Below are 23584 nucleotides of genomic sequence, written 5' to 3'. Positions count from 1 at the left end.
CAGAGCAGACATGTGGTAGGACCACACAGCCACCTCTTTGCCTTACTCTGGCATTCCAGAAAAACATCAAAAACGTGTATGCTTCTCCAGGTCGAGATCTTGAGAGTTTGTGGCTCTTAAAACGGTCCCTGAACCTTAGTGGCGCTGGCTCCACACGTTCTCTTCCCCGACACAGTCTCTACTGACCAGGGTGACTTACACAACATCCAATCCTCCCACACTACGTCCTTCTCTCCCTGGGGAGTTCCCTGCTTTCACTCAGTCAAAAAGCCCCACAGACTAACGTGTTCACCAAATCCTAACCTCTGAAAGGGGAAGAGATTTTACAGGATGATTAGTCAGAAGAGACAACTTTGGATTTTACATTTTGATTTTTAACTACAAACAAAATGCCCACATGCTCAGAGAAGCTGTATACCTTCTGCTAGATCTACACAAACCGCTAGATCACTTTCAAAGACCTAAAGCAGAGCAGGAGCCCCAGGCACTCTTTTTAAGAACTTAGTCACTCTAGTGTAGCTGCCAGAAAACGGCAGTCTCATAGGCCAAATGCCACCAGCTGTTTCTGTGAATAAAGTTTTATCAGAAAACACAGGCACATCCTTTAAGAAACAGCCTGCAGACCCCTGCTCTAGAGAAATGGAACTTGTAATGCACCCCCTGGGCCCTCCTAGTCACTCCTTTCAATGCCATGAGGCATGGGAAGCTACATAAACATTAATTTGCTGAAGTCTCACACTTAGAAAAATTTTAATCCATTTACAGAAAATTAATGGCAAAAGGCACATGCCTCACAGCTCAGACTTCTCACTCTCTTTCATAGCACCCGGATCCACATGGAAAAGACACTGGAGAGTAATTTATAATTGGGCAGGCTTCCACATCTGCACGCTCAATGCAATCTAAGCAACAGGTGTGTGGCTGAGAACCGGGTCTGTTCGACATTTACCGCAAGTACTTGGGATCTATAGTGAGCTTCTTCTCATGAAGATGGAAACTTACTGACTTAGACCGTCCAGAGATTTCCACCTCCCAGTCTCTGGGTAGCCCCCCAACAGATCACCAGAGCCAGAACCTAAGGCCACTTGACTCCAGCAGGCTCGGGAGGAATGTGACCTGGGTCTGTAACCTCCAAGAATTGTCTCCCTTCTGATGAGTCTCTCTCTCAAACCCGCCCACACATGGGAGCCACTCGGCATGGCTGTCACCAGTCTCTTCTGCACGGCTCCTCGGCCCAGAAGACAGACTTCTTTTAATTGAAGGGCAAAGCAATGGGAGGGCAAGGGAGACCAGCTGCTTAAGATTTTCAGCAGTTTTATTTTATATTCTCAGTTGAAGCCAACCAAATATATATATATGTGTGTGTGTAATTAAATCATTAAATATATAAATATTTCTCATTGATAGGGCTCATTTTTAAATCAACTTTCCAATGACAAAATAATGATGATGATAAAAATAACTCCCCCCATATAGCAAATGTGACAAAATGACAAAAGAACTCTTAATTTGGGGGCTTTATTTTAATATTCTTTTCTTTTTAAGATGCTACATAGTCAAACAGAATTGGATTGGTCTTTTATGGCATAAAATTAATTCACAAATTCTCAATTACTACTTGATGGATTATATGAAGATCTCTCTCACACCCCACCCCCATTCCCACCCCACCCAGCTGGTTCCCTCTCTCCTGACCACTCTGCTGCCTGACTCACTCGCCCTGACCCCAAGCTAGGGCCGCATGGGAAAGGTCAGGACCAGGCTTGGGGCACGTGTGCTGGAAATATGAGCGGCGGTTGAGGGGCAGTGAAAGAACAACACAGAAGATGAGCTACTCTTCTCTTCTCCATTAAAGAGGGTAACACAGAGTCGACTGCTGCTACTACCAGTTTCCCTCCCTAGGACAGTTGTTATTTATTTACACAGACAAACGGTCCCTGGCAGCTGACCTCCAACAGTCGGATCAGCGACTGCTCCGTCTGCACGCAGAGCCAGAGCCCCCAGAGGAGCCGCAGGCCTCCAGCAGCAATGCCAGCTTCACGGCGTTAGGTAGCACAGGTGATTTTTAGGCCACAGCATTAATTATAATCTTGTGACAATAAGAAAACATGAGATGAAATACATTAAATAAGTTAAATATGCATTAAACATCTCTGAATAACAACTCAACCTCACTACATGAGCCATCAGTAACTGAGCCTGGTCCCTTAAAGAGAACAAAGCACTGACTTTTACTGCCAAAGTGCTGGGTCAATCAGTCGACATCCACCTCCTGCTGCCGACAAGCACATCTGATGCTGCCACAGCACAGTCTTTTCAGCTTCTGTCTCTGTTCACCAGTCCTAAGGAACTGATGCCCTGGGCAGACGTGGAGAAGCAGCCCGGGGAGTGCGTGAGCAGCGTGGGGACTGCTGTGTGGAGGTGACGGCACCCCCACCACACGGGGCTCCCGCTCCCCCAGGGCCAGCACCAACAGGCAAGGAAGAGTGTCTCATTTTAAGAGAGGTAATCCAGCAACATGTACCAAGGCTACAAATGTTTAAAATGACATTTACAACATGCCATTATCAGTTAATCACGGTTTCCCTTGTCATTAATAAGGATCATTCTTTTCCCCCAATCAGTTAGTATACATTTTTAACTTTCTACAAGATTGTTACATGTTATATTTGTGTGTGTGTATGCGTGTGTGCACGCGCACGCGCAGGGAGGGATAATTTAAAGGCAAGACCTGTGAGATGTCATCATACATTAATTTCTTTTTATACATGGTTATGATAAATTTAAATCCCATGATTACGGCGGATCCATCAATCCAATTCGCCGCCCTCTGCGTGCTGCCTACAAGGCGATCTTCCCTATGATGACACCAACAATAAAGAACAAAACCACCAGCGCAAGGAGCCGGGTGCTGAGGCCCTCCTCCTTCCCCGCCGTGGCGGACGCCGGAGCAGGGCTGTTGCTCTGCACACTCTTCCTCATCCGAAGTCCATCTTCTTCCTGCAGGAGGCAGACACACATGTCAAGGGAATCCAAGAAGCGGAAGTCAACTTAGCAGGGCGGGCTATTATGAAAGGGTCCAATCTCATTTTGCAAATAGAGAAACTGAAGACTATAGAGAAGGGACTGGCTGGAGGTCACTGAGAACAAACTGTCAGAAGCCCCTCTTTTCCTCCATCATCCTACATGATGCTGCTAGGTCCCCTTTTAGATCAGACATCTAAGCAGGACACTCCTTGGTTCCCCATGATTTATAGAAAAAGATCTATTCAGAGGGACACAGCCAGGCCATTTGCAACCCGGGCCCCATGCACCTTTCTAGCCAGGTCTTCCAGCTGCTCCTGTTGTCCTATGTCCCACCCAAATCCCTCTGTCCTTCCTTCCTCCACTGAACAAGCTTCCTTATTCAAGTCACTGGTTTTTGAAATGACAGGCATTTCCCAAGACACAAATATAAAAATCATAAGAAACTAAAAAGAAGGGGGCCTGGAAGCTTTCAAATGTAGAGATCTGTATATAGTTGGTACCTGATGAATTACATGTAGATTGCTGAATCGAAAATTTGACAGTTAGAATATTAAAATGTGACTGAATTTGATAAACAGATCTTAAATATTTTCTACCTAATGCGTGGAATTCCCATCAAAGCAACATTCCTTTTCATATAAAGATATCTGTCCACATTCTTCTTGCAACTACACAGCAAGTGTAAGGAATAGAAACTTTTCTTCCTTTACTGCCCCCGAGGCCAAGTCTACATTCCTGAATACAGCGTGCATCAAGGTCTTTCTACTCCAGTCCAGATGCAGCTAGATCTTTGCTCCATTACCCCATCTACTCAGCCACAAACCCCACAGAGAAGCTAAATTTTCTTTTCCTCCAATTCCTTCACATTCACCAAGTACCTAGTAGGTCCTGGAAACAACAGGCAGCCAGCCCAACAAGCTGACTCTCTGCGGCACTGGGGACCCCTCATCACGCCAGTTGTCAGTATTTGTGTCCCCCAACTACCCAGTCAACAGGGCAGGGCACCTCCTCGAGGGCAGGGACCACAGTATTAGTAGCCACAGCCCCAGGTACGTGGCAGGGCCTCAGGAAACTTGTCAGCCAAATGAAAGAATGAAACAACACAAACAAGAAGTCAAGAGTTTGGCAGGATAAAGAATCTTCTAATGTCAAGATTGATCTGATAATATTTTAAAGATATTCTGCTCATGGGGCATGGCCAATATCACCACATAGTGATAAATGACTGGTGTTATTCAATTAACTTCCAAAAAAAATGGGCACAGCAAAATACAGCATTTATTTTATTGGGTTTATAGAGAAGCTATTTCTAACTATTTATCACCTTAAATGGCACAGAGCTGTTTCTGAAGAGAAATATACTCAAGGAGAAGCTTTAGGCCTATCTTAGATTTTTCAGCCAAAAAGTACAGTGTCAGCTTCAAAATTTACTCCACACTAAAGGAAGTTACTGAATGAGGGAAATCAAGATCACTGAAAAGAAAGACGCCGCCGCCATTTCCCAAACACCGTCAGTTCTCCTGCAGCTCCTACACTGTCAGAATAAAAGAGAAGGGAAGTCGACTGAAATGAATTTATGATGGACATCTGGTGCTGTGGTCATCAGATGGTGAAAACCCACCACACATGGCTGGGTGGCATGATGAAGATGAAGAGAATAGACCGGCCTCAAAATTTAAGTTGTAACAAAAGCTCCTATGATCAAATGTTCAGAAACATTCTCTTTAATACTAGGTCTGAAACAGACATACTTTTAAAGCTGGAAAGGGCCTTGGAGGTGTTCTGCAAACAGAGGCCCAGGAGATGCTGTGACCAACACAGACTCAGAGCCAACTGAACTCTGACTAGTCATTTCTGCAAACCACAGGCCTCCAAGGCCCAGGGCAGTGCACCCTGCCTCCCTCCACCACCCAGTGCAACCTGACCCTCCAACGTCAATGCCTCATCAACGTCCACAAGCTGGGCGCTGAGGTTTCTCCTTCTATAATCACCACCTATCCACAGTGACAACTTCCCATCTCCAATCTCATCACCATGGTAACAGTTTGATGAGACCCTACTGCCAAAACCTATTTAGAGTCTGCAAAAATCAGAATTACGCCTGTGTTAAAACAGAGTACAGGTCAGGATTTACCCTCTTAAAAAACAGATTCTCATCCAGTGGGGATGTAGTGGGGTTTGAAAACGTGAATTCAAGATAACCGTTGCTTTTTCACTTTTAGTCTCAGAGTTTACTTTCAATTTACAGTAATGGAGGGTGGGAGGTTTTTGTTTGTTTACAAGGAGGCAAGTTCAAATAGTTGAGAAACTTCGGTTCAAAGGACACTGGTTCTTAATTTGGGGTGTGGGGAGGTGGGTGTTCAAGGACCCTTTTGAGATACCTGATGAAAGCTATGGAAATTTCTCCCTGGAGGAAAAATATGCAAATAGAAAACAACTCCACAAACTCAGGGGTTCATCAACCTCCCCACCTAGGATGACGGCGGAAAAGCTCCTGTTCTCTGTAGATTATCAGAAAATAAAATGCTGTTACCTTGAACTGCTTGTTCTCCTCTCGTAGCCTCTGAACTTCACCTTGCAGCCGCTTACATTCTTCCATCACCTTCTTGACTTCAGTGTCATCCAAAGAAGAACTCAGAGCTTTAGACACCATTGGAGTTTCTGTCTTTGATGCAGTTGTGGATATAATTTTATTTATTTCTACATCATGCTGTTCAGAAATAAATGAGAGCCCAAGTGTCACCAACTGTGTAATAAAGGACTTTTTTATGCAAAGTAGTTCTCAGCAAACACCACACGTGGTAGCGTTTCATCCACACTGTAAAATGTCACATTTATTTTAAAAATGGATCACTTTATCTAGTATCTTAATAATCTAAAGCAACTGAGCCCCAGAAATTATGGATAAGGGCAAATAATGAAGTTCGGCTGAAACTAATACTTCAAAGAGAGAGAAAAAGGGCTATGCATATTGCAGTATCAAATTCCTGCCATGCAAAAATTAGCATACTGTAATTGTGCAAGCTCAGGAGTTATTAGCCACAAATTACTGTCACCATGAAGATCTGAACATCCCCAGGACTGGCTGGGCAGGGGTGGAAGGCCAGGGAGAATGCTACACAGAGGGCAATTTATTTCATGAACTTAGACTTCAAAGCTGGGATGCAGGTGAAACAAGCTCAGGGTCTGTCTGCAATATTTCAATCTGGGGGAGATATGTAGCCCCCACCATTTCCCCCGCCGAGACTGTGCTGTGCTGCCCTTTCGAGAACGACTGGGGATGACTCAGTAAGCGGGGGGAAGGTAGAAAAGCACTCAGGTGTGTTGGGGAAAATAAAATACCTGGGGATCATTGCCCTGGGGGTTCCATGCAGCAAAGTGAAAGCTCTGCCCTTCATTTTCCAGAATAGTGAGGCCCTGAAAGGCAAGGCCCCAATCTACAGAGCTAATGTATCACAGAGCAAGGACCAGAATACAGATCTCACACTCAGTTTCCAAAATTGACCTTCCCAGGACATTATGTGCAATGGGAAGAGAGGAAAAAAAGACCACTACCCACTCAAAGAAGTAAGATGATGCTAGCGGTCAATTACTGTGCAGAAATAAAACACTAAGCCGTTTTGACACAAACCAACAGCATTCCTGGAGATTATGGATAATGTCAACAAGAATGTGAGCATTTCTACTTCCCAACTCCAGATATTAACAGCCAGGGTAGTTTAAGATTCTGCATGTGTTTTAAATTGTGCTTTTAATACAACTTAAGTTTTTCCAGCTTGGTTGAAGGGAGGTCCAAATTAGCATTTCAGATACAGACTTCTCTCTTCAACTGGCCACCAGTGAGGGCCATGGCAGGCTGAGTCCCTGGTTTCACACAAAGAGAAAGTGAGCTGACAGCTCAGAGGAAGCTGCCCCTTCTCCTCACCCCTTCAGGCAGTACAGGGAGTGATTCTCAATGGGGGACGACTTGTGGTTGTCACAACTAGGGGGTGCTACTAGTATTGAGTAGGGAGAGGTCAGGGATGCTAAACACCCTACAAGGCACAGGAGATCCCCCACAGCAGAGAATCATCCAGCCCAAATGTGAACAGTGCTGAGGTTGGGAAATCCTAACCTAAAAGCAGGTTTGGACAGAAGAGGCAGGTGGGGTTAGGGGGCCAGAGAGGTGGAGCTGAGGGGAAAGGGGGACAAGGAAACCTACAGGCAGCAGTCCGTAAAACAGAAGAGCCCACGAGGTTCCCACCTGGCCGCCAAGCCCCAGGATCAACGGCAAATTATTCCCAGTTTTTGTCTGACCCGCTGTGGAACAGCAACTGTAACTTTGCCAAGCCAAAGACGCTCTTTTGGATATATTTACTTTTCAACAACCAACAGGTTGCACTTTTCAAGGGGAAAAACTGTTTCAATTAGTTGTCTTTCTGCAAGTCTTTTCAAGGCTGACTTCATGAGGGCTCACTTATTTGGTGACTTCAGCTTATTTTTTTCTTCATACATCAGAAGAAGGAAAATAATTTGCCAACTTAAATCTTGGTTTTGCAGGAGATGGTAGGCAAATAAGTATCAGCTTGCAACATTCAATTATCGTTAACTATAAACATACTTACTGGTTTATCATTTTCTGCTGGCAATTCAAACACACATCTAAGTTTTGAATCCATAAGGTCTTCCGGTTTTGCCTCCTTCCACTAAAACAATTTAAATTTAATAATCAGGATATTATAAAGCTGCTGGAAGAATAATTTTCTTCCTATAACTGACAATTTCAGAAAAATACTCTTAATGAGAAGGCCCTGATGTATATCAAATAAAGAACTTAAGTCTGCTGAGATTTCAATATTTTTAACACGACAAAATTAAACACACTAGCTTTCCTGAATATTTCTTACCCTTCACAACTCCCGAGCTTGCTGCCTGACTCCTCAAAATCAACCAGTGCTCCTCCTGTTGCTAGTCTGTGGGAAGCACATGGAACAGAGAAGACCATTGCTGAACAAAGAGGTATTTTCTAAATTACGTCTGAATGGCCAGAGAGAAGTGGCTCTCCTCAAGACAATAACCCTGACCTCACAGGGCGCACCTTTCTCAAAGCAAGCCTGTGCTATCTGGGAGTGGTTTAGACCCACACTGCCAGCTGACTACGGGGCACGCTGACGAGCAAGCCACCGGCTGTGGCTGTGGCTGGCTGGGCTGACTCCCATTCCCTCCAGTCTGCTGGTGGGGACACCTTCCTGGCTAAATCCATATTCTGGGATGAGGCAGTCCTGGTTTACTCCTCCTCCTTTGGGCAGGGGAGGAAAGAATTCCAGAGAGTTCTGAGAATTGCACACCAGCATAGCAGGAAGGTTACAATACAGAAAAAGGAACAAAATCCCCCACCCTCACCCCAGGACCATGCAAGAGGCAGCTAGAGCAACAACGGTCCCAAGAGCCAAAAATGGGAAACAATCTGAATGTCGAACAACAGGGGACTGCCGAACAAATCACGGCAGACCCATTCAATGGAATGGCGTGCCATTCAAATGATACTGCCGACTATTTAATTACATGGGGGAGACTCACAGAGGATTACGTGAAGAAGCTACAAACACTGCTGTAAATCCGTTTCCCCGCACACATGCATGAGTGTACGTGTGCAAGCAAAAGAGTATCAGGCAAGGGTCACAGATAGACGCTAAAGCACCGGGTGAAGACTGCTGCTCTCCAAGGACCCGATTCCCGCGAGCACCACAGACGGCCGATTAACCACAGGGCAGTGTGCTCTGACACCGAGAGAGCTGGCAGTCACTCTTTCAACCAAGTAACCAAACTTGGCATCACCAAGACAGGGACAACCCGGCATGAAATGCCTTCATATCATGCACACATGGCAGCAGCTATGGAATATTCTTGCCAAAAAACATTTAACTTGAATTTAATCATGAGGAAATAACTGGACGAATCCAGAATGTGGGACATTCTGTAAGTCAACTGGCCTGGACTCTAAAAAATTCAATGTCATGAAAAACAAAAAAGTTGAATGCGCTCTACTAGAATGAGAAGTAAAGGCCATTTTCGTAACAATTGGAAAACGCTGACTATGGGTTTCTCTATTAGATATTATTATTGAATTAATGTTATCGTTCTCAACTGTGATAAAGGACTGTGGCTGTGTGAGAGACTGTCCTTGTCCTGAAGCATTTAGGGGTGAAGTGTCACGAAGTCTGCCTCTTACCGTCAAGTGGTTCACAAAAAAGAAAGTTCATGTTAGAAATCAAGCAAATGTGGCAAAACGTTAAATGATGAATCTAGGTAACGGTTATATGAGCAGTTACTGTACTGTTTTTTTCTACTTTCTGTCTATCAACATGAAAATAAAAATATCTTAAAACAAAGAAAAAGCACAAGGCTCTCATTAACAGTGGTTAGATCTGGTATAAAGAAACTACAGGTCACTTTTAGTCTTATTTTTGCTCATTTGTGTTTCCAAAATTTCTTACAAAACATTTCACCTAAAAAATTTTTTTAACTCTTATAAAAATTATAATACAAAGAAGTGAGATCCCCCTTCGCTGCCCACAGACTGCCTGGCCTGAAACAGCACTTGGACAAAGGAAGCGCCAGACACGAGCAGCAGGCGTTCTACACACAGCACATTTAATCCCACCTCAACCTGTGAACTTGGCTTTTAGCCCCATTTCACAGGCGACCAAACCCTGAAGAGTTAATGAAAACTGCCCAAGGCCACAAGGTTAGTAAAAGGCAGAACTCAGCTTTGCGCCCAAGACACCCAAGCCCGCACTCTTCCCACCAAGCCATGCAGCAAAAGTCAAACAGACCACATTCTTGGATATCCCATATTTTGTATTTGCCATACATTTCCTTGATCACACAAATTAACATGAAGTGACAGACCATGTTCCAGGGAATAAGAGAGAAAGTAGTGCATTGTCTCGATAATCGTTCTTATGAAGATAGCCTATTATCACTGATCTTCCTCTAATCCCACAATATCTGGCTTACTCTTCATTTCCTGCCCAAAAGTTAAACATCCATGAAGATGGTCAGTTATGCTTTCCTAAGACTAAAAGAAAAGGCTGTGTGGTGACGCTGGGACATGAAGGTAGGCTGTGCATGAAATCGCCCTTGGGGTAAACCTTTGAGAGAGAAAACACAGCACAGTGCGGCACAGCTAACTCAAGTCTGCAGGCACCCCTTGGATGAGCTCAGCCTCCCAGTTTGGTTTGGCAAGCTGGAAGTGAAAACGCGAGGCAAGCCTGCCCTTCTGTTCCAAACTGAGAGGACCAGGTGAGCTGTCCTCACTGGGGCTATGGATTGGAAGGTTCATCTGTGTATTGTGATTCAGACTCGCGGCACCAGAAGGCCTGCAGAGTCATTCAAATGTGTAGAAAGCTTACTTTGGGGAGAATTTCCATTATAATCTTTTTCCAGAAAAATCAGTAATATAATATCACTTATTTATTTTATGAAAATGAAGTCATCTTATTTTTATCAAAATCAGAGACAGAGACAAACATGTATTTAAGCAGGAAAAAAATGAAGGAATCTACGGGGGGAAAAAAAAAGAATCATGCTTACCAGCACCAAGCGAAAAAAAAACAAGCCACAAAACCCTTTAGGGTTGAAGGACACGCGGTAGTCAACTCTCTCACATCTTTCTGGGTTCCGGGGGGATGGGGAAGACACAGTAGGAAACATTCCCTATAATGAAAAGTTCCTTTTTCTGTGGAGGACAGGAGGCGGCATAAAGGGAGAGAAGCCTCAAACCACTCAAGATACAATCACAACAAGGAACTGCTGAAGCAAATCGAGATATAAATGTCAGAAAAGAATAGTGTTCTAGAAAGGTACATAAAATGTTAAATCAAAATTTTAGAAAAACCATAAAGGCAGTCAAAGTACAAAGCTCCCTGAAAACACCCTTCCCCTTTAGAAACAGTTCTGACACACACTGCAATGCGCCCACGATTCTGTACCTAATCATTTTTTAATTACTGGAAAAAGTAAGAAGCATTCAGTACTTACTACCGCTTCCATATCAGAAGTGTCAGGTGGAGCAAACAGAGACTGCACCATAAACTTGTGTTTGCTTTTCTCATTGGGGTCATAATCGAAAGGCTGTAACATCACTGGGAAAGAAAAGATGCCATTAGGAGGGTCAGAGCGTGGTTGCCAGCAGCCATTTGTCATGTTAACACTTGTCGTTTGGTGGTAAGGCAGTGTACCAGGATTCTCTGTCTGAGCCTCATGACGCCCCACCTGAAGCGAACAGGGCAAGGTGACCAGCATCTTCTCCACTTCGCAGGTCACAAACCTGAGGGCCAGAAAAGTTAGGGGACTTGCCCAAGGTCAAACAGCAGGTAGTGGCAGAGTTGGGACTAGGGTTTAGGACCCAGGTCTTCTGACTGCTAGTCCACTCATCTTTCACTCTCGCTCTCGCACACCTGACACAAACATCTGCTACAGGCCCCAGGAAGGAGCCTCAAATAACGGCTCCCTTGGACGAGTCATCCCCCCACAGTGAGGCAGGGGCCTTCCCACTCTGACTTAGGTTCCTTAGGACCCACCCCTGTTAAATGACAGCGGCTTTAAAATAGGAGATTCGCTACAAGGCTCTGACTAAACCACACTTCTAGTTAGCTCCCTGAAACCTAACTTTCTCACGTGCAGAAAGTGCACCGTAGCCCTACAGTGGTGAGCCCTGGTGTGGACGGAGCATCTCCCAAGCACCAGAAACGGGGCTCTGCTCTCTGGGTCTACTGTGATCCCATTTAACCTTTCAAACGTAGGCACTGTTGGGGAGTTTATTTTGATGTCTATTTCCAGATGGAAAGAACTGAAGCACAGAAAGCTTAACTAACTTGCCCGACCATGGAGGAGAGAACTCAAAAGCAGGCGAGCATCTGACTGGAAGCCAGTGCTCATGGCCACCAAGAGGAACTGACTCCTGGTCCTCTGACTGCAAGTTCTGTCCTTCTGCACCAGCACCTTTTCTGCTGGGCACTTACCAGTGTTCTCCTGCCTTTGAACCCCAGCTCAGGGCTTCCCACGTGCTCCCTCTAAAGCCTCACAGTCACTCACGCCCTGCAGCAGATAAAGGGCCTCCGTCCTAAGCCCTAGTTCACAAAAGAAGAATCTGGGGCTCCGTCAAGTGCAGCGATTGCTCGAGGTCACAATGTTAGGAAGCAGCAAAACTTCTACAAAGAGCCAAGTGCAGTCCAGCACCCACTTCTGCCACACTGGCCACCCCAGTGCTCCAGGCTCACATCCCGCACCCCAGGCCCGTCATCACGCACCTTACAGAACCACACACGATGGGGACGAGAAATACAAATATCCCCCACCCGTCTTGGGCATTTGGGGTCCTTTCTATCTCGGGGACAGAGAAAGTCTATTAATACCTAACAACACCTCAGACTTCAATGCTTTGGTGTCCGCAGGCACCCTGGCAACTCTGCTGCCTACGTCACCCATCAGAGTGCTCTGAGTGACCTCACTGGGAGACTTCTTCAGGAAAAAAATCAATAAATGTGCAAACATTTTTTAAATTCAGGGCTTATATATTCACAACATCAAGTTCAGCTACCAATAAAGATTACTAAAATAAGGATGTTCAGTCTGAGTACTCAAAAACTCAAGTGTGACCATCAGCAGAAAGAACAAGGCTCATTTAAAACACAGGGTCACTCTACTTGGCATTTTATTCTTGCAGGTCTAAGGCATGGTTCACTCCTGGAAAAGCGGTCCTTGCTGGCAGTTTTGGACCTGGAATGCAGATAACTCTTCCTCTGGCATCACTGAGCTGGCAAGAGCTCCCCCGTAGACAGACCTGGAACATCATCACACACCTGGCCTTGATACTCAGCCTCAGGACAAATGAACAGACTAGCAGGTCAAAACTATGGACTCTTCTGAAAGCTAAATTCCCATCATGGTTTTTTCCCACCCCCAAGACTGCAATAAGGAAGGCACACGTGATAAACTAAGGAGCTGATGTCTTCACAGGCACTCTGATCTTTCTTGCACAGGGAGTGTCAACCTTTTTTGGAGTTGGGAATTTCAGGTCTCAGCTGGCTGTAACAAAACCCTGCTCTAGTACTTTTTAGTATGGGAAAGAAGAAAACTTTGTCCCAGACTACACTTAGATTTTCAGCAGGGCACAGCTCTAATAGCAAAACCTGCCTCATCCTTGAGACTCTGTTTTGCCAGCTGTGCAAGGCCCCTAGTCCTCTACCATAGAGCTCTGAGGCTGAACCAGGATTATCTGTAAAGAGTACCGAGGCCCAGAAGATGAGAGCAGTCAGAAGACACGGCTGGTTTTCAGTAAAGTTGGCCCTTGAGCTCAAACCACACGAGATCACACACAGAGAACTGAGGGGTCCAGAGAACCTAAGACGCCCCATGCAGACAGCCCCAGGAAGACCTGCTGTTCCCTTCCCCTTCCTCTCCCCGTCCCTGAGCCACTGCAAGTGACAAGGAAGAGCCAGGAGACCTCTGCTAGGGTTCTAGGCATGCCCTAAGGCAAAACTGACCCTTCCTTTTCATCTCCCCATCCCCAATACCTTCAAAATGTCCCAAGAAGGAAAGGAAAATAGCCTTTACTAGTGCCTACTACGTACTAGGAACCAGAGAAGGCACATTTTCATTACTTCTCCTATTTAGCCCTCACAACAGTCCATGAAAGAAGCCCCTGTCTTCATTTTCTAGATGAGAAGACTAGGGCTTAGAAAGGCTAGGTGGCCTCACTCAGGTCCCATGGCCAGCATAGTAAATGACTTCCAGAGTCAGACTTTGACACCACAGGCTCTCAAAGTGTTATCCACAGACCCTGAGGGTCCCCACATCAGGCGATCTATAAAGTCAAAACTGTGGTCATGATAATAACAAGACATTACGTGCCTGTTCCATTCTGTTAATATTCACAGTGATAGCTGATGCAAAACCAGAGGTGGGTAAAACCGCCAGCACCTTAGCACGGATCAGGCAGCAGCACCAACAGTGCTTATGTCTCTGTATTGGGCACTGCCACACACACACAGTTTTTTTAAAAAGCTGGTTTCACTTAAGAATATCCTTGATGAAGCAAAAAATTATTAATTTTACTGAATTTCAATCCTTGACAACACATCTTAACAGTCTATAGGATGAAATGGCAAGTCCACATAATGCACTTGTGCTGTCCTGGGAGAAGCACCTGTGTAAACTGGGTTGAAAGTTGAACGAGATGTCCCTCATGGAACACCATTTACTTGAAAGAACAACCAACAGAAAAACTACAGTTATTCAGAACTAGGTATATGGCAGATATTTTTTCAAAAATGAATGAAGTGGGCCTGTCACTTCAAGGCAAACAACTTATAGCGGTTGTTGCCAATGATAAAATCCAGGCCTTCAAGCAAAAATTAGACTACTGGAAAAAAACTTGTATCTGCCACCAAGAGCTTCACAGTTTCCCAAATACTTAAAGACTTTTCTGATGAGATTGGTAGGAATACTAACAAATGTGATTTTTTGATATTGCATAATGAAATATGTCAACATTTGGAAGATCTGTATAACTCAGCTAACGTAATATTACAAAACCCAATTAAAGTGCAAGACCAATGTATTTCAGTGACACAAAGTTCAAATAGCTCACTGACATCGCTTCAGATTCCACATTGTACTGAGAAAGTGCCGCGTGTCAAGTTTTGGTGTAGTATCAAAAACCAATGTCCATAATAATCTGAAATGGCCAATAAAACAAACTCTCCCTTTTTCCAACTACACCTCTAGGGCAAAAGTGGTTTTCTCTCATGTACATTCACCGAAACAACACATTATAACAGACCACATGCACAGCAGATAAGAGAATCCAGCCTGTCTTCTACCAAACCAGACAACAAAGAGAGTTGAAAAACATGTCAAAACGCCAGTCTTCTAAGTTTTTTTGAAAAGTTATTTTTCATAAAAAATGTTACTTTTAGCATGTAATTGATATTACTATTATTGAATGAATTAATACTTTAAAAACTTCTCAGTTTAATTTGTACTATGATAAATATTGATACAATCCACAAACAAAAAAGCTTCTTAGGGCTTCAGTTTTTAAGAGTGTAAAGGGGTCCTGAGACCACAAGGCTTGAGCACCGTTCTTCTATACTAAGCTGCCCTGCAGGCCCCTCCAGAAGGAAAATGACCCGGCTAAGGAATTCAAGTGAAGGCACTGGCAGCTGTGTGTAGTGCCCCTCTTGGGAGAATGAGCAGTTTAAGAGGGAAAGCAGCTTCACACACACCAAGCCTTGAGCCCCAGCTCAGGTAGAGAAAGAGGCCCACATGCACATGCACAGGTCTCTTCCAGGGAGGGCCTAGGGTTTCCTGTGCTCCTCTCATCAAACCACTTGCAGCTGCTTCTCCCTTTCTGCAGAGGGGCGCTGAGATCCACTGCCTCAGCACAGCTTCAGGCCTAGAGCATCCAAACTGGCAAGTCGCCACAGCGTAGATCTGGAAGAACCAAGAGAAGGTATCACTTACATTCAGACCTTCAAGCTAAGCACACAAAGAAGCAGGGTCTGGTGGTAAGCAACCACCTTAAGGGAGCACTGGAGACAGCCAGAAGTGGCAAGTCAAACATCCCTTCTGCAACGGCGAGGACTCATGACATAAAAACGTAGATGCCCGATGCACTAGTGAAGCTGCAGAGTTCAAAAACTTTAAACCATGAGTGAAAATCGTGGCTGCTTGGTGAATGTCCAGGAGGCTCAGAGTGTAGGGCTGGGTGCTCGACCCCTCCCACACTTGAACAGCTCTGCTTCCACCTTGAGCAGCAAGTGGAAAAGAAAGTGTCTGCCACCTATCAGCCCTCCTTTCCTTGTGGGCTCCCGAATCAGCAAGCAAGAGTGAGGAGGTCAAGTGGCCACCCAGATTTTACCAAACTTCATAAACCCTCGTTGTCCCTCAGGATCCACACCCTGCTTAACACAGCCCCTAACTCACGTCAGAAAGTTTGCATTCCTGAGCTCCCATCATCTCAGGATAGTCCAATTCAGTTTGCTGTATCCTGTCAGCTGGAGCTTTATGAGAACAGGACAGAGTAAACGTTGCTAATCGTTTGTTCTTTCAGCTCCATACATGCAAACTGTAACAGAAATTATGTACTTTTTTCCATGACAGGCTATAAAAGAGCTTCCCATTAAGTTAATTTATTTCACTTGAACACCAGAGACACTGATGATAAAACCCTCTTAAATGAACCATCTATCCTACTTTTAAAATATATCTGCTGATACTACATTAAAAAGAAGCCTGTTACCAGGAGACGGCCTGGAGACGGGGTCACCACTCACCAACATTAACGCTTTGTGATACAATGTCTGCTGTAGTACAGAAGGCAAAAGTGGGATCCTGTTAAGAAGGGCCTTCAGGGTCATAAAACATCGGATCAATAAGATCAGATTTTCTTCAAAAGAGAAGAAATGCAGAATATATGCTACTTAACACACACACCTCGGAGAAATGACGACTTGATGAAAAGCAGCCTAGAAGCAGCCTGGGAGAACCCAAGCAAGTCCCAGATCACGTTCATCCGCACCATGATGGAACAGGCAAGTGAATACAAGTCTAGCCAGCACCATGGCACACGCTTTATCATTTTTTTTCAATCTCAGAATCTTATCTTCAGAAAGTCTTTCTCCTCCTTTTACATGCACAACCTTGGCTCAGGCCTCCACTAACATCTAGATTTCTCCAACTAGGAGATCTTACTTCTCCCACTTTCTCTTCCAGTCAAGCTGCATATCCCCCATAACCCCTACGAATTTAATCTCCCACCATTGTGATATTCCCCAGATCAAAAACCTCCTACCAAAAAACCCTATTTCCCTAGTAAAAGACAATCAGTTCAACTCTTCACAGTCTAGCTCTCCTCAGATTTCCTTGCATAACCCAACAATAGGTCTCCTTGCTGGTCCAACAGGGGTGCACGTTGTGCTGGCCACAGCCCCACACCCACGGTGTTCTCCTGTCATTACCAAAGTCTCCTCCTATCATGTTGGCCCTACTTGGCACATCCCTTTTGGTCCGCCTGCCCTACTCACATCTCAATATACCACACCCTCCAGGGTTTAACTCACTCAACCGACTCCGTAACTAGGGGATGTCAAGCTTCACCATGCATCAGAATCACCTGCATGCTCGTTAAAATAAGGCAGCGGGACAGCACCTCCAGAGTTTCTGATTCAACAGGTCTAGGATGGGGCTGAGAACATGTATTTCTAACAAGCTCTCAGATGAGGCCGACACTGCTGTTCCAGGGACCACACCTGGAGAACGTGTGCTACACTACCCCTCCTAACACTGCAGCTCCTACTAGAACGCCGTTTCACACCCTCATTCTTATTCTATCAGTGACCTTATTCTATCAGTGAATATTGTCGATACTAAGACTCCTAAGCTCCTTCCTTACATTTTTGCCCTTTCTACCCACTTAGACTGAAACCAGGAGCTCACGTTTTCATATCTCACCTTCTGGGTATTAATCTACAGTTTTTCACGGTGGAAGGGGGTGCACCTTCTTCCGTTCCAACACTCAAAGCACTCTTGAATCACATTCCCTCTAGAAATCTCCTTGGGGCAGCACAAAGAGAGGAAACCCTCTTTAACCCTCAACCATCCAGCTTCCCTTCTGTTCCACTTCCCAGAGCCACTCACTCTCCAACCCAGGGTCTAAGACAGTGGTTTCCAATCTTCATCACCACTGTTCTCTTACTCTCTAACCTTTCTTTTTTTTTTTTTTTAACATTTTAATTTATTTATTTTTTATTGAGGTAACACTGGTTTGTAACATTATATGGATTTCAGGTGGACATCATTACATTTTGACTTCTGTGTGGACTGCACCACGTTCACCAGCAGAAGTCTAGTTGCCATTCTCTCTCTCCTTTCATACAGCCTGTACAGCAAAAGACCATTCCCTACCCACCCGCACTCCCGGCACACTAAGGAAGTCACTCCCCACTCTTCTCAACTAAGCAAAGACAAACCAGAGCGGTGATCAGCTTAGGCTAACTCCTTCTACCACAACGAGGTGACAGAATTCTAGCCTAAAGCAAAGTAATTTCTCATTTTAGTTAGACTGTGCACCCTTATCATGAGTAAATTTATCATTTCCTTTAGGATTCTCAAAACGCTGAAAACATGACTACCTTCCTGGACCTCTGCCTATTCATGGGTGGAACTCGGAGTCTAGCAAGTAAATAACTAATTTTGTCTATTTAAAAATAAGTTAACATTGAACTGTCTTTGTGCTCTCCATAGGATTTTCCAGTTCAGTACAGCCCATCTGAGATAACAAACTCCTCATGTTCTAATTAATTAATTTGTGCAGAGACTAGTACAAACATATCTGTGTCACTGGAAGACAGGCACTGGCCAAAGAACAAGGCCCACTCACTCTTTTTTTATAAATATCTTTTAAAGATTTTATTTTTCCTTTTTCTCCTCAAAGCCCCCCGGTACACAGTTCTATATTTTAGTTGTGGGTCCTTCTAGTTGTAGCATGTGGGATGCCACCTCAACATGGCCTTATGAGTGGTGCCATGTCTGCGCCCAGGATGCAAACCTGCAAAACCCTGGGCCACCAAGGCAGAGTGCACCAACTTAACCACTTGCCCACGGGGCCGGCTCCATAAAAATACCTTTTAAAATACACGTCTTCTTCAAAACTCCAACATACTTTCCTGTCTCCTATAACACTTGACAATGGAAAACAACACAGCCTTTTGCTGAGTACTCTTGTGCTGTGACCATGAACACCCATTATATACTATCTTAGGAAGACTTACACGCCAGGTCTCTTGGGACTGATCAACTGGAACATGGAGAACGGTCTGCCCTGAGACTTAACTGATTCCAGATCCCTGCTGTGATTTTTGAACTCTCCCCCGTGCTTGCTCTCTATGGTGGCCTGTCCAGTCCTTCACTGTGGCCACCTCTCAAAGCCCTTTCCTTCACTCTGGCCTGCGAGGGGCTGGAGACCAGGACCAGGGTAACAGTGACTCTAACGTAAGAGTTAACAGGAGAGTCAAGACTTGGGAGCTCAGGTGTATAAGTCGTGAGTGAAACGAACATGACTTTTGGCTGCTCCAAAGGTGTGCTTAGTTTCTCCTCTTCAGTCACACTGCAGAGAACTGAAGTTAACTTCAGGTAAGTGAGGCACACTGAATGTACTGGCTAAGTCCTCTTCATCATGATCTTTGAAAATGTAAAGAATAAGTAAATTATATCATACTCCTAAAAAGTGAAACACAAGGGGCTGGCCTGGTGGCGCAGCGGTTCAGTTTGCATGTTCCGCTTCTGCGGTACAGGGTCGCCAGTTTGGATCCCAGGTGTGGACCTACGCACCGCTTGTCAAGCCATGCTGTGGCAGGCATCCCACATGTAAAGTAGAGGAAGCTGGGCACGGATGTTAGCATAGGGCTAGTCTTCCTCAGCAAAACAGAGGAGGATTGGCGGCAGATGTTAGTTCAGGGCTAATCTTCCTCAAAAAATAAAAAAAATTAAATAAAATTTTAAAAAGTGAAACACAGGATTCTTCTCAAGAAACCTAAATATTACAGTAAACTTTTAAACAATCTTTGAAAGCACAATTAAGCTGAATTTCTGTTGGTAATTTCCTTTTTTTAGAAACTAGAATCTCATCTGGTGAGAAAGATTACAGACATCTTTTAAGAAAGAACGTGCGTTGTTCTTATCCGAGTAATAAACTGGTTCATGAAAACCATTTATAAAAAGATTTCACTTATCAGAGACCTCCAAAGCAAATGATCAAACGAAGAAGAATGTTGCTGTTAAGATGCCCCAAACCCCCAAATTTAGCTCCCACTATCAGCACTTGACAGATGGATGCCTGACTTCTTTCTCGAAGGGCAGTGCACTTACACTCTGGTGCTCATCACCTAAAAGCTGCAGCCCCAGGCGGACTGGTCCAGGGCAAGCAAGCATCTCCACTAAACTGAGTCAGCAAAATCTTAAAAGGATTAATTATCAATTGCAATGCTACCCAATTACGCTAATTGACCAACGTTTCTATCCAAGAAGAGTTGCTGATATTCATTCTCTGTCCTCAGCTTTTTACTGGAAGAACTTTATGCTTTAAACGTGATGGAAATAAGTGCTGAAAAGGGATATATGTCAGAATGAATACTGCTCCTTAATTCTTTGAATTTTCGTTTAAAATACAGATTCAGACACGAGAAGATCTGTGTTTGTTTGACTTTAATCCATTTTCAATTCCCAGGGTACACTTAGTAAAGTGTATCTGTACGTAAATACTGGTATCTTCAATGACTCTTTCCAATGCCCCCCACACACAGATATTTTGCATTTCTAATTTGCTTGGTACACAGGCAACCAATGTGCATAACTGAACTGCAAATGGAAGCGTGCTTGCTACTTCAGTGAAATTAGAATTCACTGAAGGTTATAAAAATATTAAACTTAATATCATATTACAGGAAGCGTAAGTATTTTTGATGGGCCCATAATTTTACCACTTCACCTGCTGTACCTGCTGGCAAACATGGTTTGGAATATTAATGGAAAACTTCCTCATTATTAAACTGCAGTATTAAAAAAAAAAATCTACAACTACTAACGGCTTACCACAAAGACATTTTCAGAAATTATCTACCTTAAAAATATTTTCCCACCAGACAGTTCAGAAAATAGATTTAATTTTGTAAAGCTAGAACAAATGGGGAGACCCCCTACTGCTTCAAACAATTCATTAATTCAGAAAGTTCTATTTTCCTTGCATTTAAAATCTCAGGGGGCAAAAAATCCAATCTCCTCTTCTCCAATCTCCATTTAAGTGTGCCTATTTTGCTGAGGTCCAGATCTGAACAACTCAAAACCATCTCTAGTAGATGGTGTGTATCAAGGAGCAAGGGGCTAAAACCAGAGCATTCTGGGCCAATTAACGCAAAGAGAAAGTATCCTGCACCCCCGTCACCTACTGCACTGCCTCACCCAACAGGCAGGGATCCCAGAAGGGGCTCCTGTAAGAAGGAGATGAGATGAGCACCTACCTAAAGGACAAAGAAAAGGATGCAGATCACAGGCCCGAGTGACCAGATCCCAAACACCCCTTTGGCAAGTCCACGCATTTTCAACTAACGTCACCAAAAGTTTAGGTTATGCCTGTTTCTAACCATTACTTTACCACCTGAGTTTATAAACTGGAGTTGCTTTTTTTTTAAGGACCCAGTAAGTGATGGGCCATCTTCTGAAGAAAATAATATGAGAGGTCAGAGTCCAGACTTTTGACGCATAATGCAATGTCCCTTGGACAGCATCAGGTTAATCTGAAAGCTGGGAAGAGCTTCACACAGTGTGTCTGAGAGCTAGAAAGCGTCCCTCCCCGTCACAGCCCTGATTTGTGTGCCCGCAGATCTCAGTCCCTCTGGTCAGCTCCATGGGTGGATCTCCTCCTCCTCTCCCTCCCCAACCCCTCTCTCTAAGGATGATTTATAACCTTCCCTAATAGCTAGCACATCCCAAGGGTTTTCAGAAATGGAAGAGAAATAATGTACCAGTCATGTCCTTTTCAGGTATGCTGCAACATTCTGTATGGTACGCAGGACAATGCCAGTAGTATTTTAAGTAGATTTGATGGCTGCCTTTTTGTAGATTATATTTGAAAATTTACTAGTGGCTTTTCACTATAAAACAAATACATATTATAGAAAGAAGCAAAAACATGAATTTCTTCTTAAAATTAGAAAAAGTCCATAAATTAGTAAAATGTATGGAATTTACTTATTTCTAAAAAGGCAATTCAAATATGTACAATCCACCTTCAAGAAAAACTAGCCACTGTTTGCTCAAAACTAGTGGAAGAACAATGCAATCCCACTCTTGCACCGCGCTGTCAGTTAACACAGCACTGGTAAAATACCACGAGGCAGACACTGCTCTCTCCACACTACAAACGAGAAAATGGGAACCTAGAGAGGTTAATGGATTGGCCAAAGATCAGCCGACAGGTTAAACAGCAGAGCTGGGCTCCCTATTCAGGTTTCTGGACCCCAAATCCAGTGATCTCTGAGCAGAGTGGGTGAGACCAAGCGTGGCCACGTGTGCACCTGTGAGAAGGGGGGCTGGCTTTCAGACAATCTGCACCGCCTGTCTGCTGGCATCCTCCTCCTCCCCCTCCTCAGGATACTCTCTCCCAAAGGAATCTGGGCAGTCTACATACTCACCAAGAATGTCATCACGTAGCTGCAATTTAAGAGGACCCTTGGAGAAGCTCAGTTCTTTCTACCCCAAGATGTTAATTTCTAAGAAATGATACAGTGGCCCTTCAGCACATAAAAGCAGCAAATGGGGGCCAGCCTCCTTTGCTGACTGGTGCGGCTGTCCCAGAAATGCCATGACATCTGGCTTCACGTAAGTGCATCTCAGGCACCGAGATAAATACAAATCAACTAAAAACCAAGGAGCCCTTCCTCAGGTACAAACACATCTCGTCTCACGTAGGAAGGCCTGGAGACACATGGACATTTTATCATTCAATTGCTTTTTTCCCCTGAGTACATTACATTTTGAGAGCCATGGTACTTTATGTTTTATATTCATTTGTGAGTGAGGCCATCCCCTAATATTGTTGAGGCAGTTTCATGACACAGAAGAGCCACTGGATCAGGAGCAAAGACACCTGGCTTCAAATACCAGCTCTAGCACTAATCACCCACGTGACTCTAGATGAACACGTCCTCTCTCTGTACCCGACCTTCTTATCTGCAAAAGGACGGCCGCAACTACAGAGTCTTGTTCTTCCTTAAGTAGGTAATCATAAATCAAATGCCCAGGGTTAGTTAATAACTTTAAAAAACATTCCTATGATGGGGAAAAGATGAATGTTTCTGAAGGAGAGACACACACACTTTACCTTTAATATTGGAAAGCACACCTCCACCATACAACTGCCTGTTGAGACTATTTTATTCAGAAAACCAAGCTGCTGCCCCCATATTTATTGTGAAAATTGGTAATTCTCATCTACTGACGATCTTGCTCAAATTTGATATAGGCAAGGAAATCAAGAGGAAAAAAGAAGTCATTAAAAGAAGGGAACAAAAGATTTCAGCCACCCTTGATTTCAGGAGAAACACTGAAACCATATGGATCCAAGGGGCACAGAAAACACCAACATCCTAGGCCCCTCCCTTTCTCCAGCTGCAGCCCACAGTCTGGGCTTCAGCGCCAGACAGAATGATACACAACTTGGCTCCATCACTTGCTAGCTTCATGAGCCTGTGGTCACTGGTCTCCTTAACACAAGTGAAGTAAGGATGCATTCTTCACAGGGCACATAACAGAAATTATGAGCTAATGTGTGCGCAAGCCTAGTACACAGGAGACCCTCAATAAATGCTAGACCCCACCCTCCTGACTTCTCCTGGATAATAACCCGATTCAAGAGTCTAGATCAGGTCTTGCAGCCCCAGAGAGAAGCACACGGGAGGACAGCTGGCGTGGGCGCACCATAATGAGAGAGACCAATGGATGCAGGGAATAAGAG

At 44.4% G+C, this 23584-nt stretch overlaps 1 protein-coding gene across 2 annotated transcripts in view; it reads right to left on the bottom strand.

The window, feature by feature from the left end:
• Positions 1-1504: 1504 nt before the first annotated feature.
• Positions 1505-23584, bottom strand: part of VAPB (VAMP associated protein B and C) — a 48151-nt gene continuing 26071 nt past the window's right edge. The window contains exons 3-6 of one of the 2 annotated variants that reach the window (XM_023626808.2): positions 11050-11153; positions 7632-7712; positions 5561-5737; positions 1505-3000 (exon numbers count right to left, since the gene is read on the bottom strand). In XM_023626808.2, the coding sequence (XP_023482576.1) occupies positions 2842-3000; positions 5561-5737; positions 7632-7712; positions 11050-11153 (521 nt within the window). In that variant the 3' untranslated portion in view covers positions 1505-2841. The remainder of the gene's footprint in view (positions 3001-5560; positions 5738-7631; positions 7713-11049; positions 11154-23584) is intronic. The other variant, XM_023626809.2, reaches the window with a different exon arrangement.

Source organism: Equus caballus, chromosome 22 (genome assembly GCF_041296265.1).
Source record: "Equus caballus isolate H_3958 breed thoroughbred chromosome 22, TB-T2T, whole genome shotgun sequence".
NCBI classification, from domain to species: Eukaryota; Metazoa; Chordata; class Mammalia; order Perissodactyla; family Equidae; genus Equus; species Equus caballus.
The sequence above is the reverse complement of the archived record's forward strand: the minus strand, read 5'-3'. Positions and strand labels throughout refer to the sequence as shown.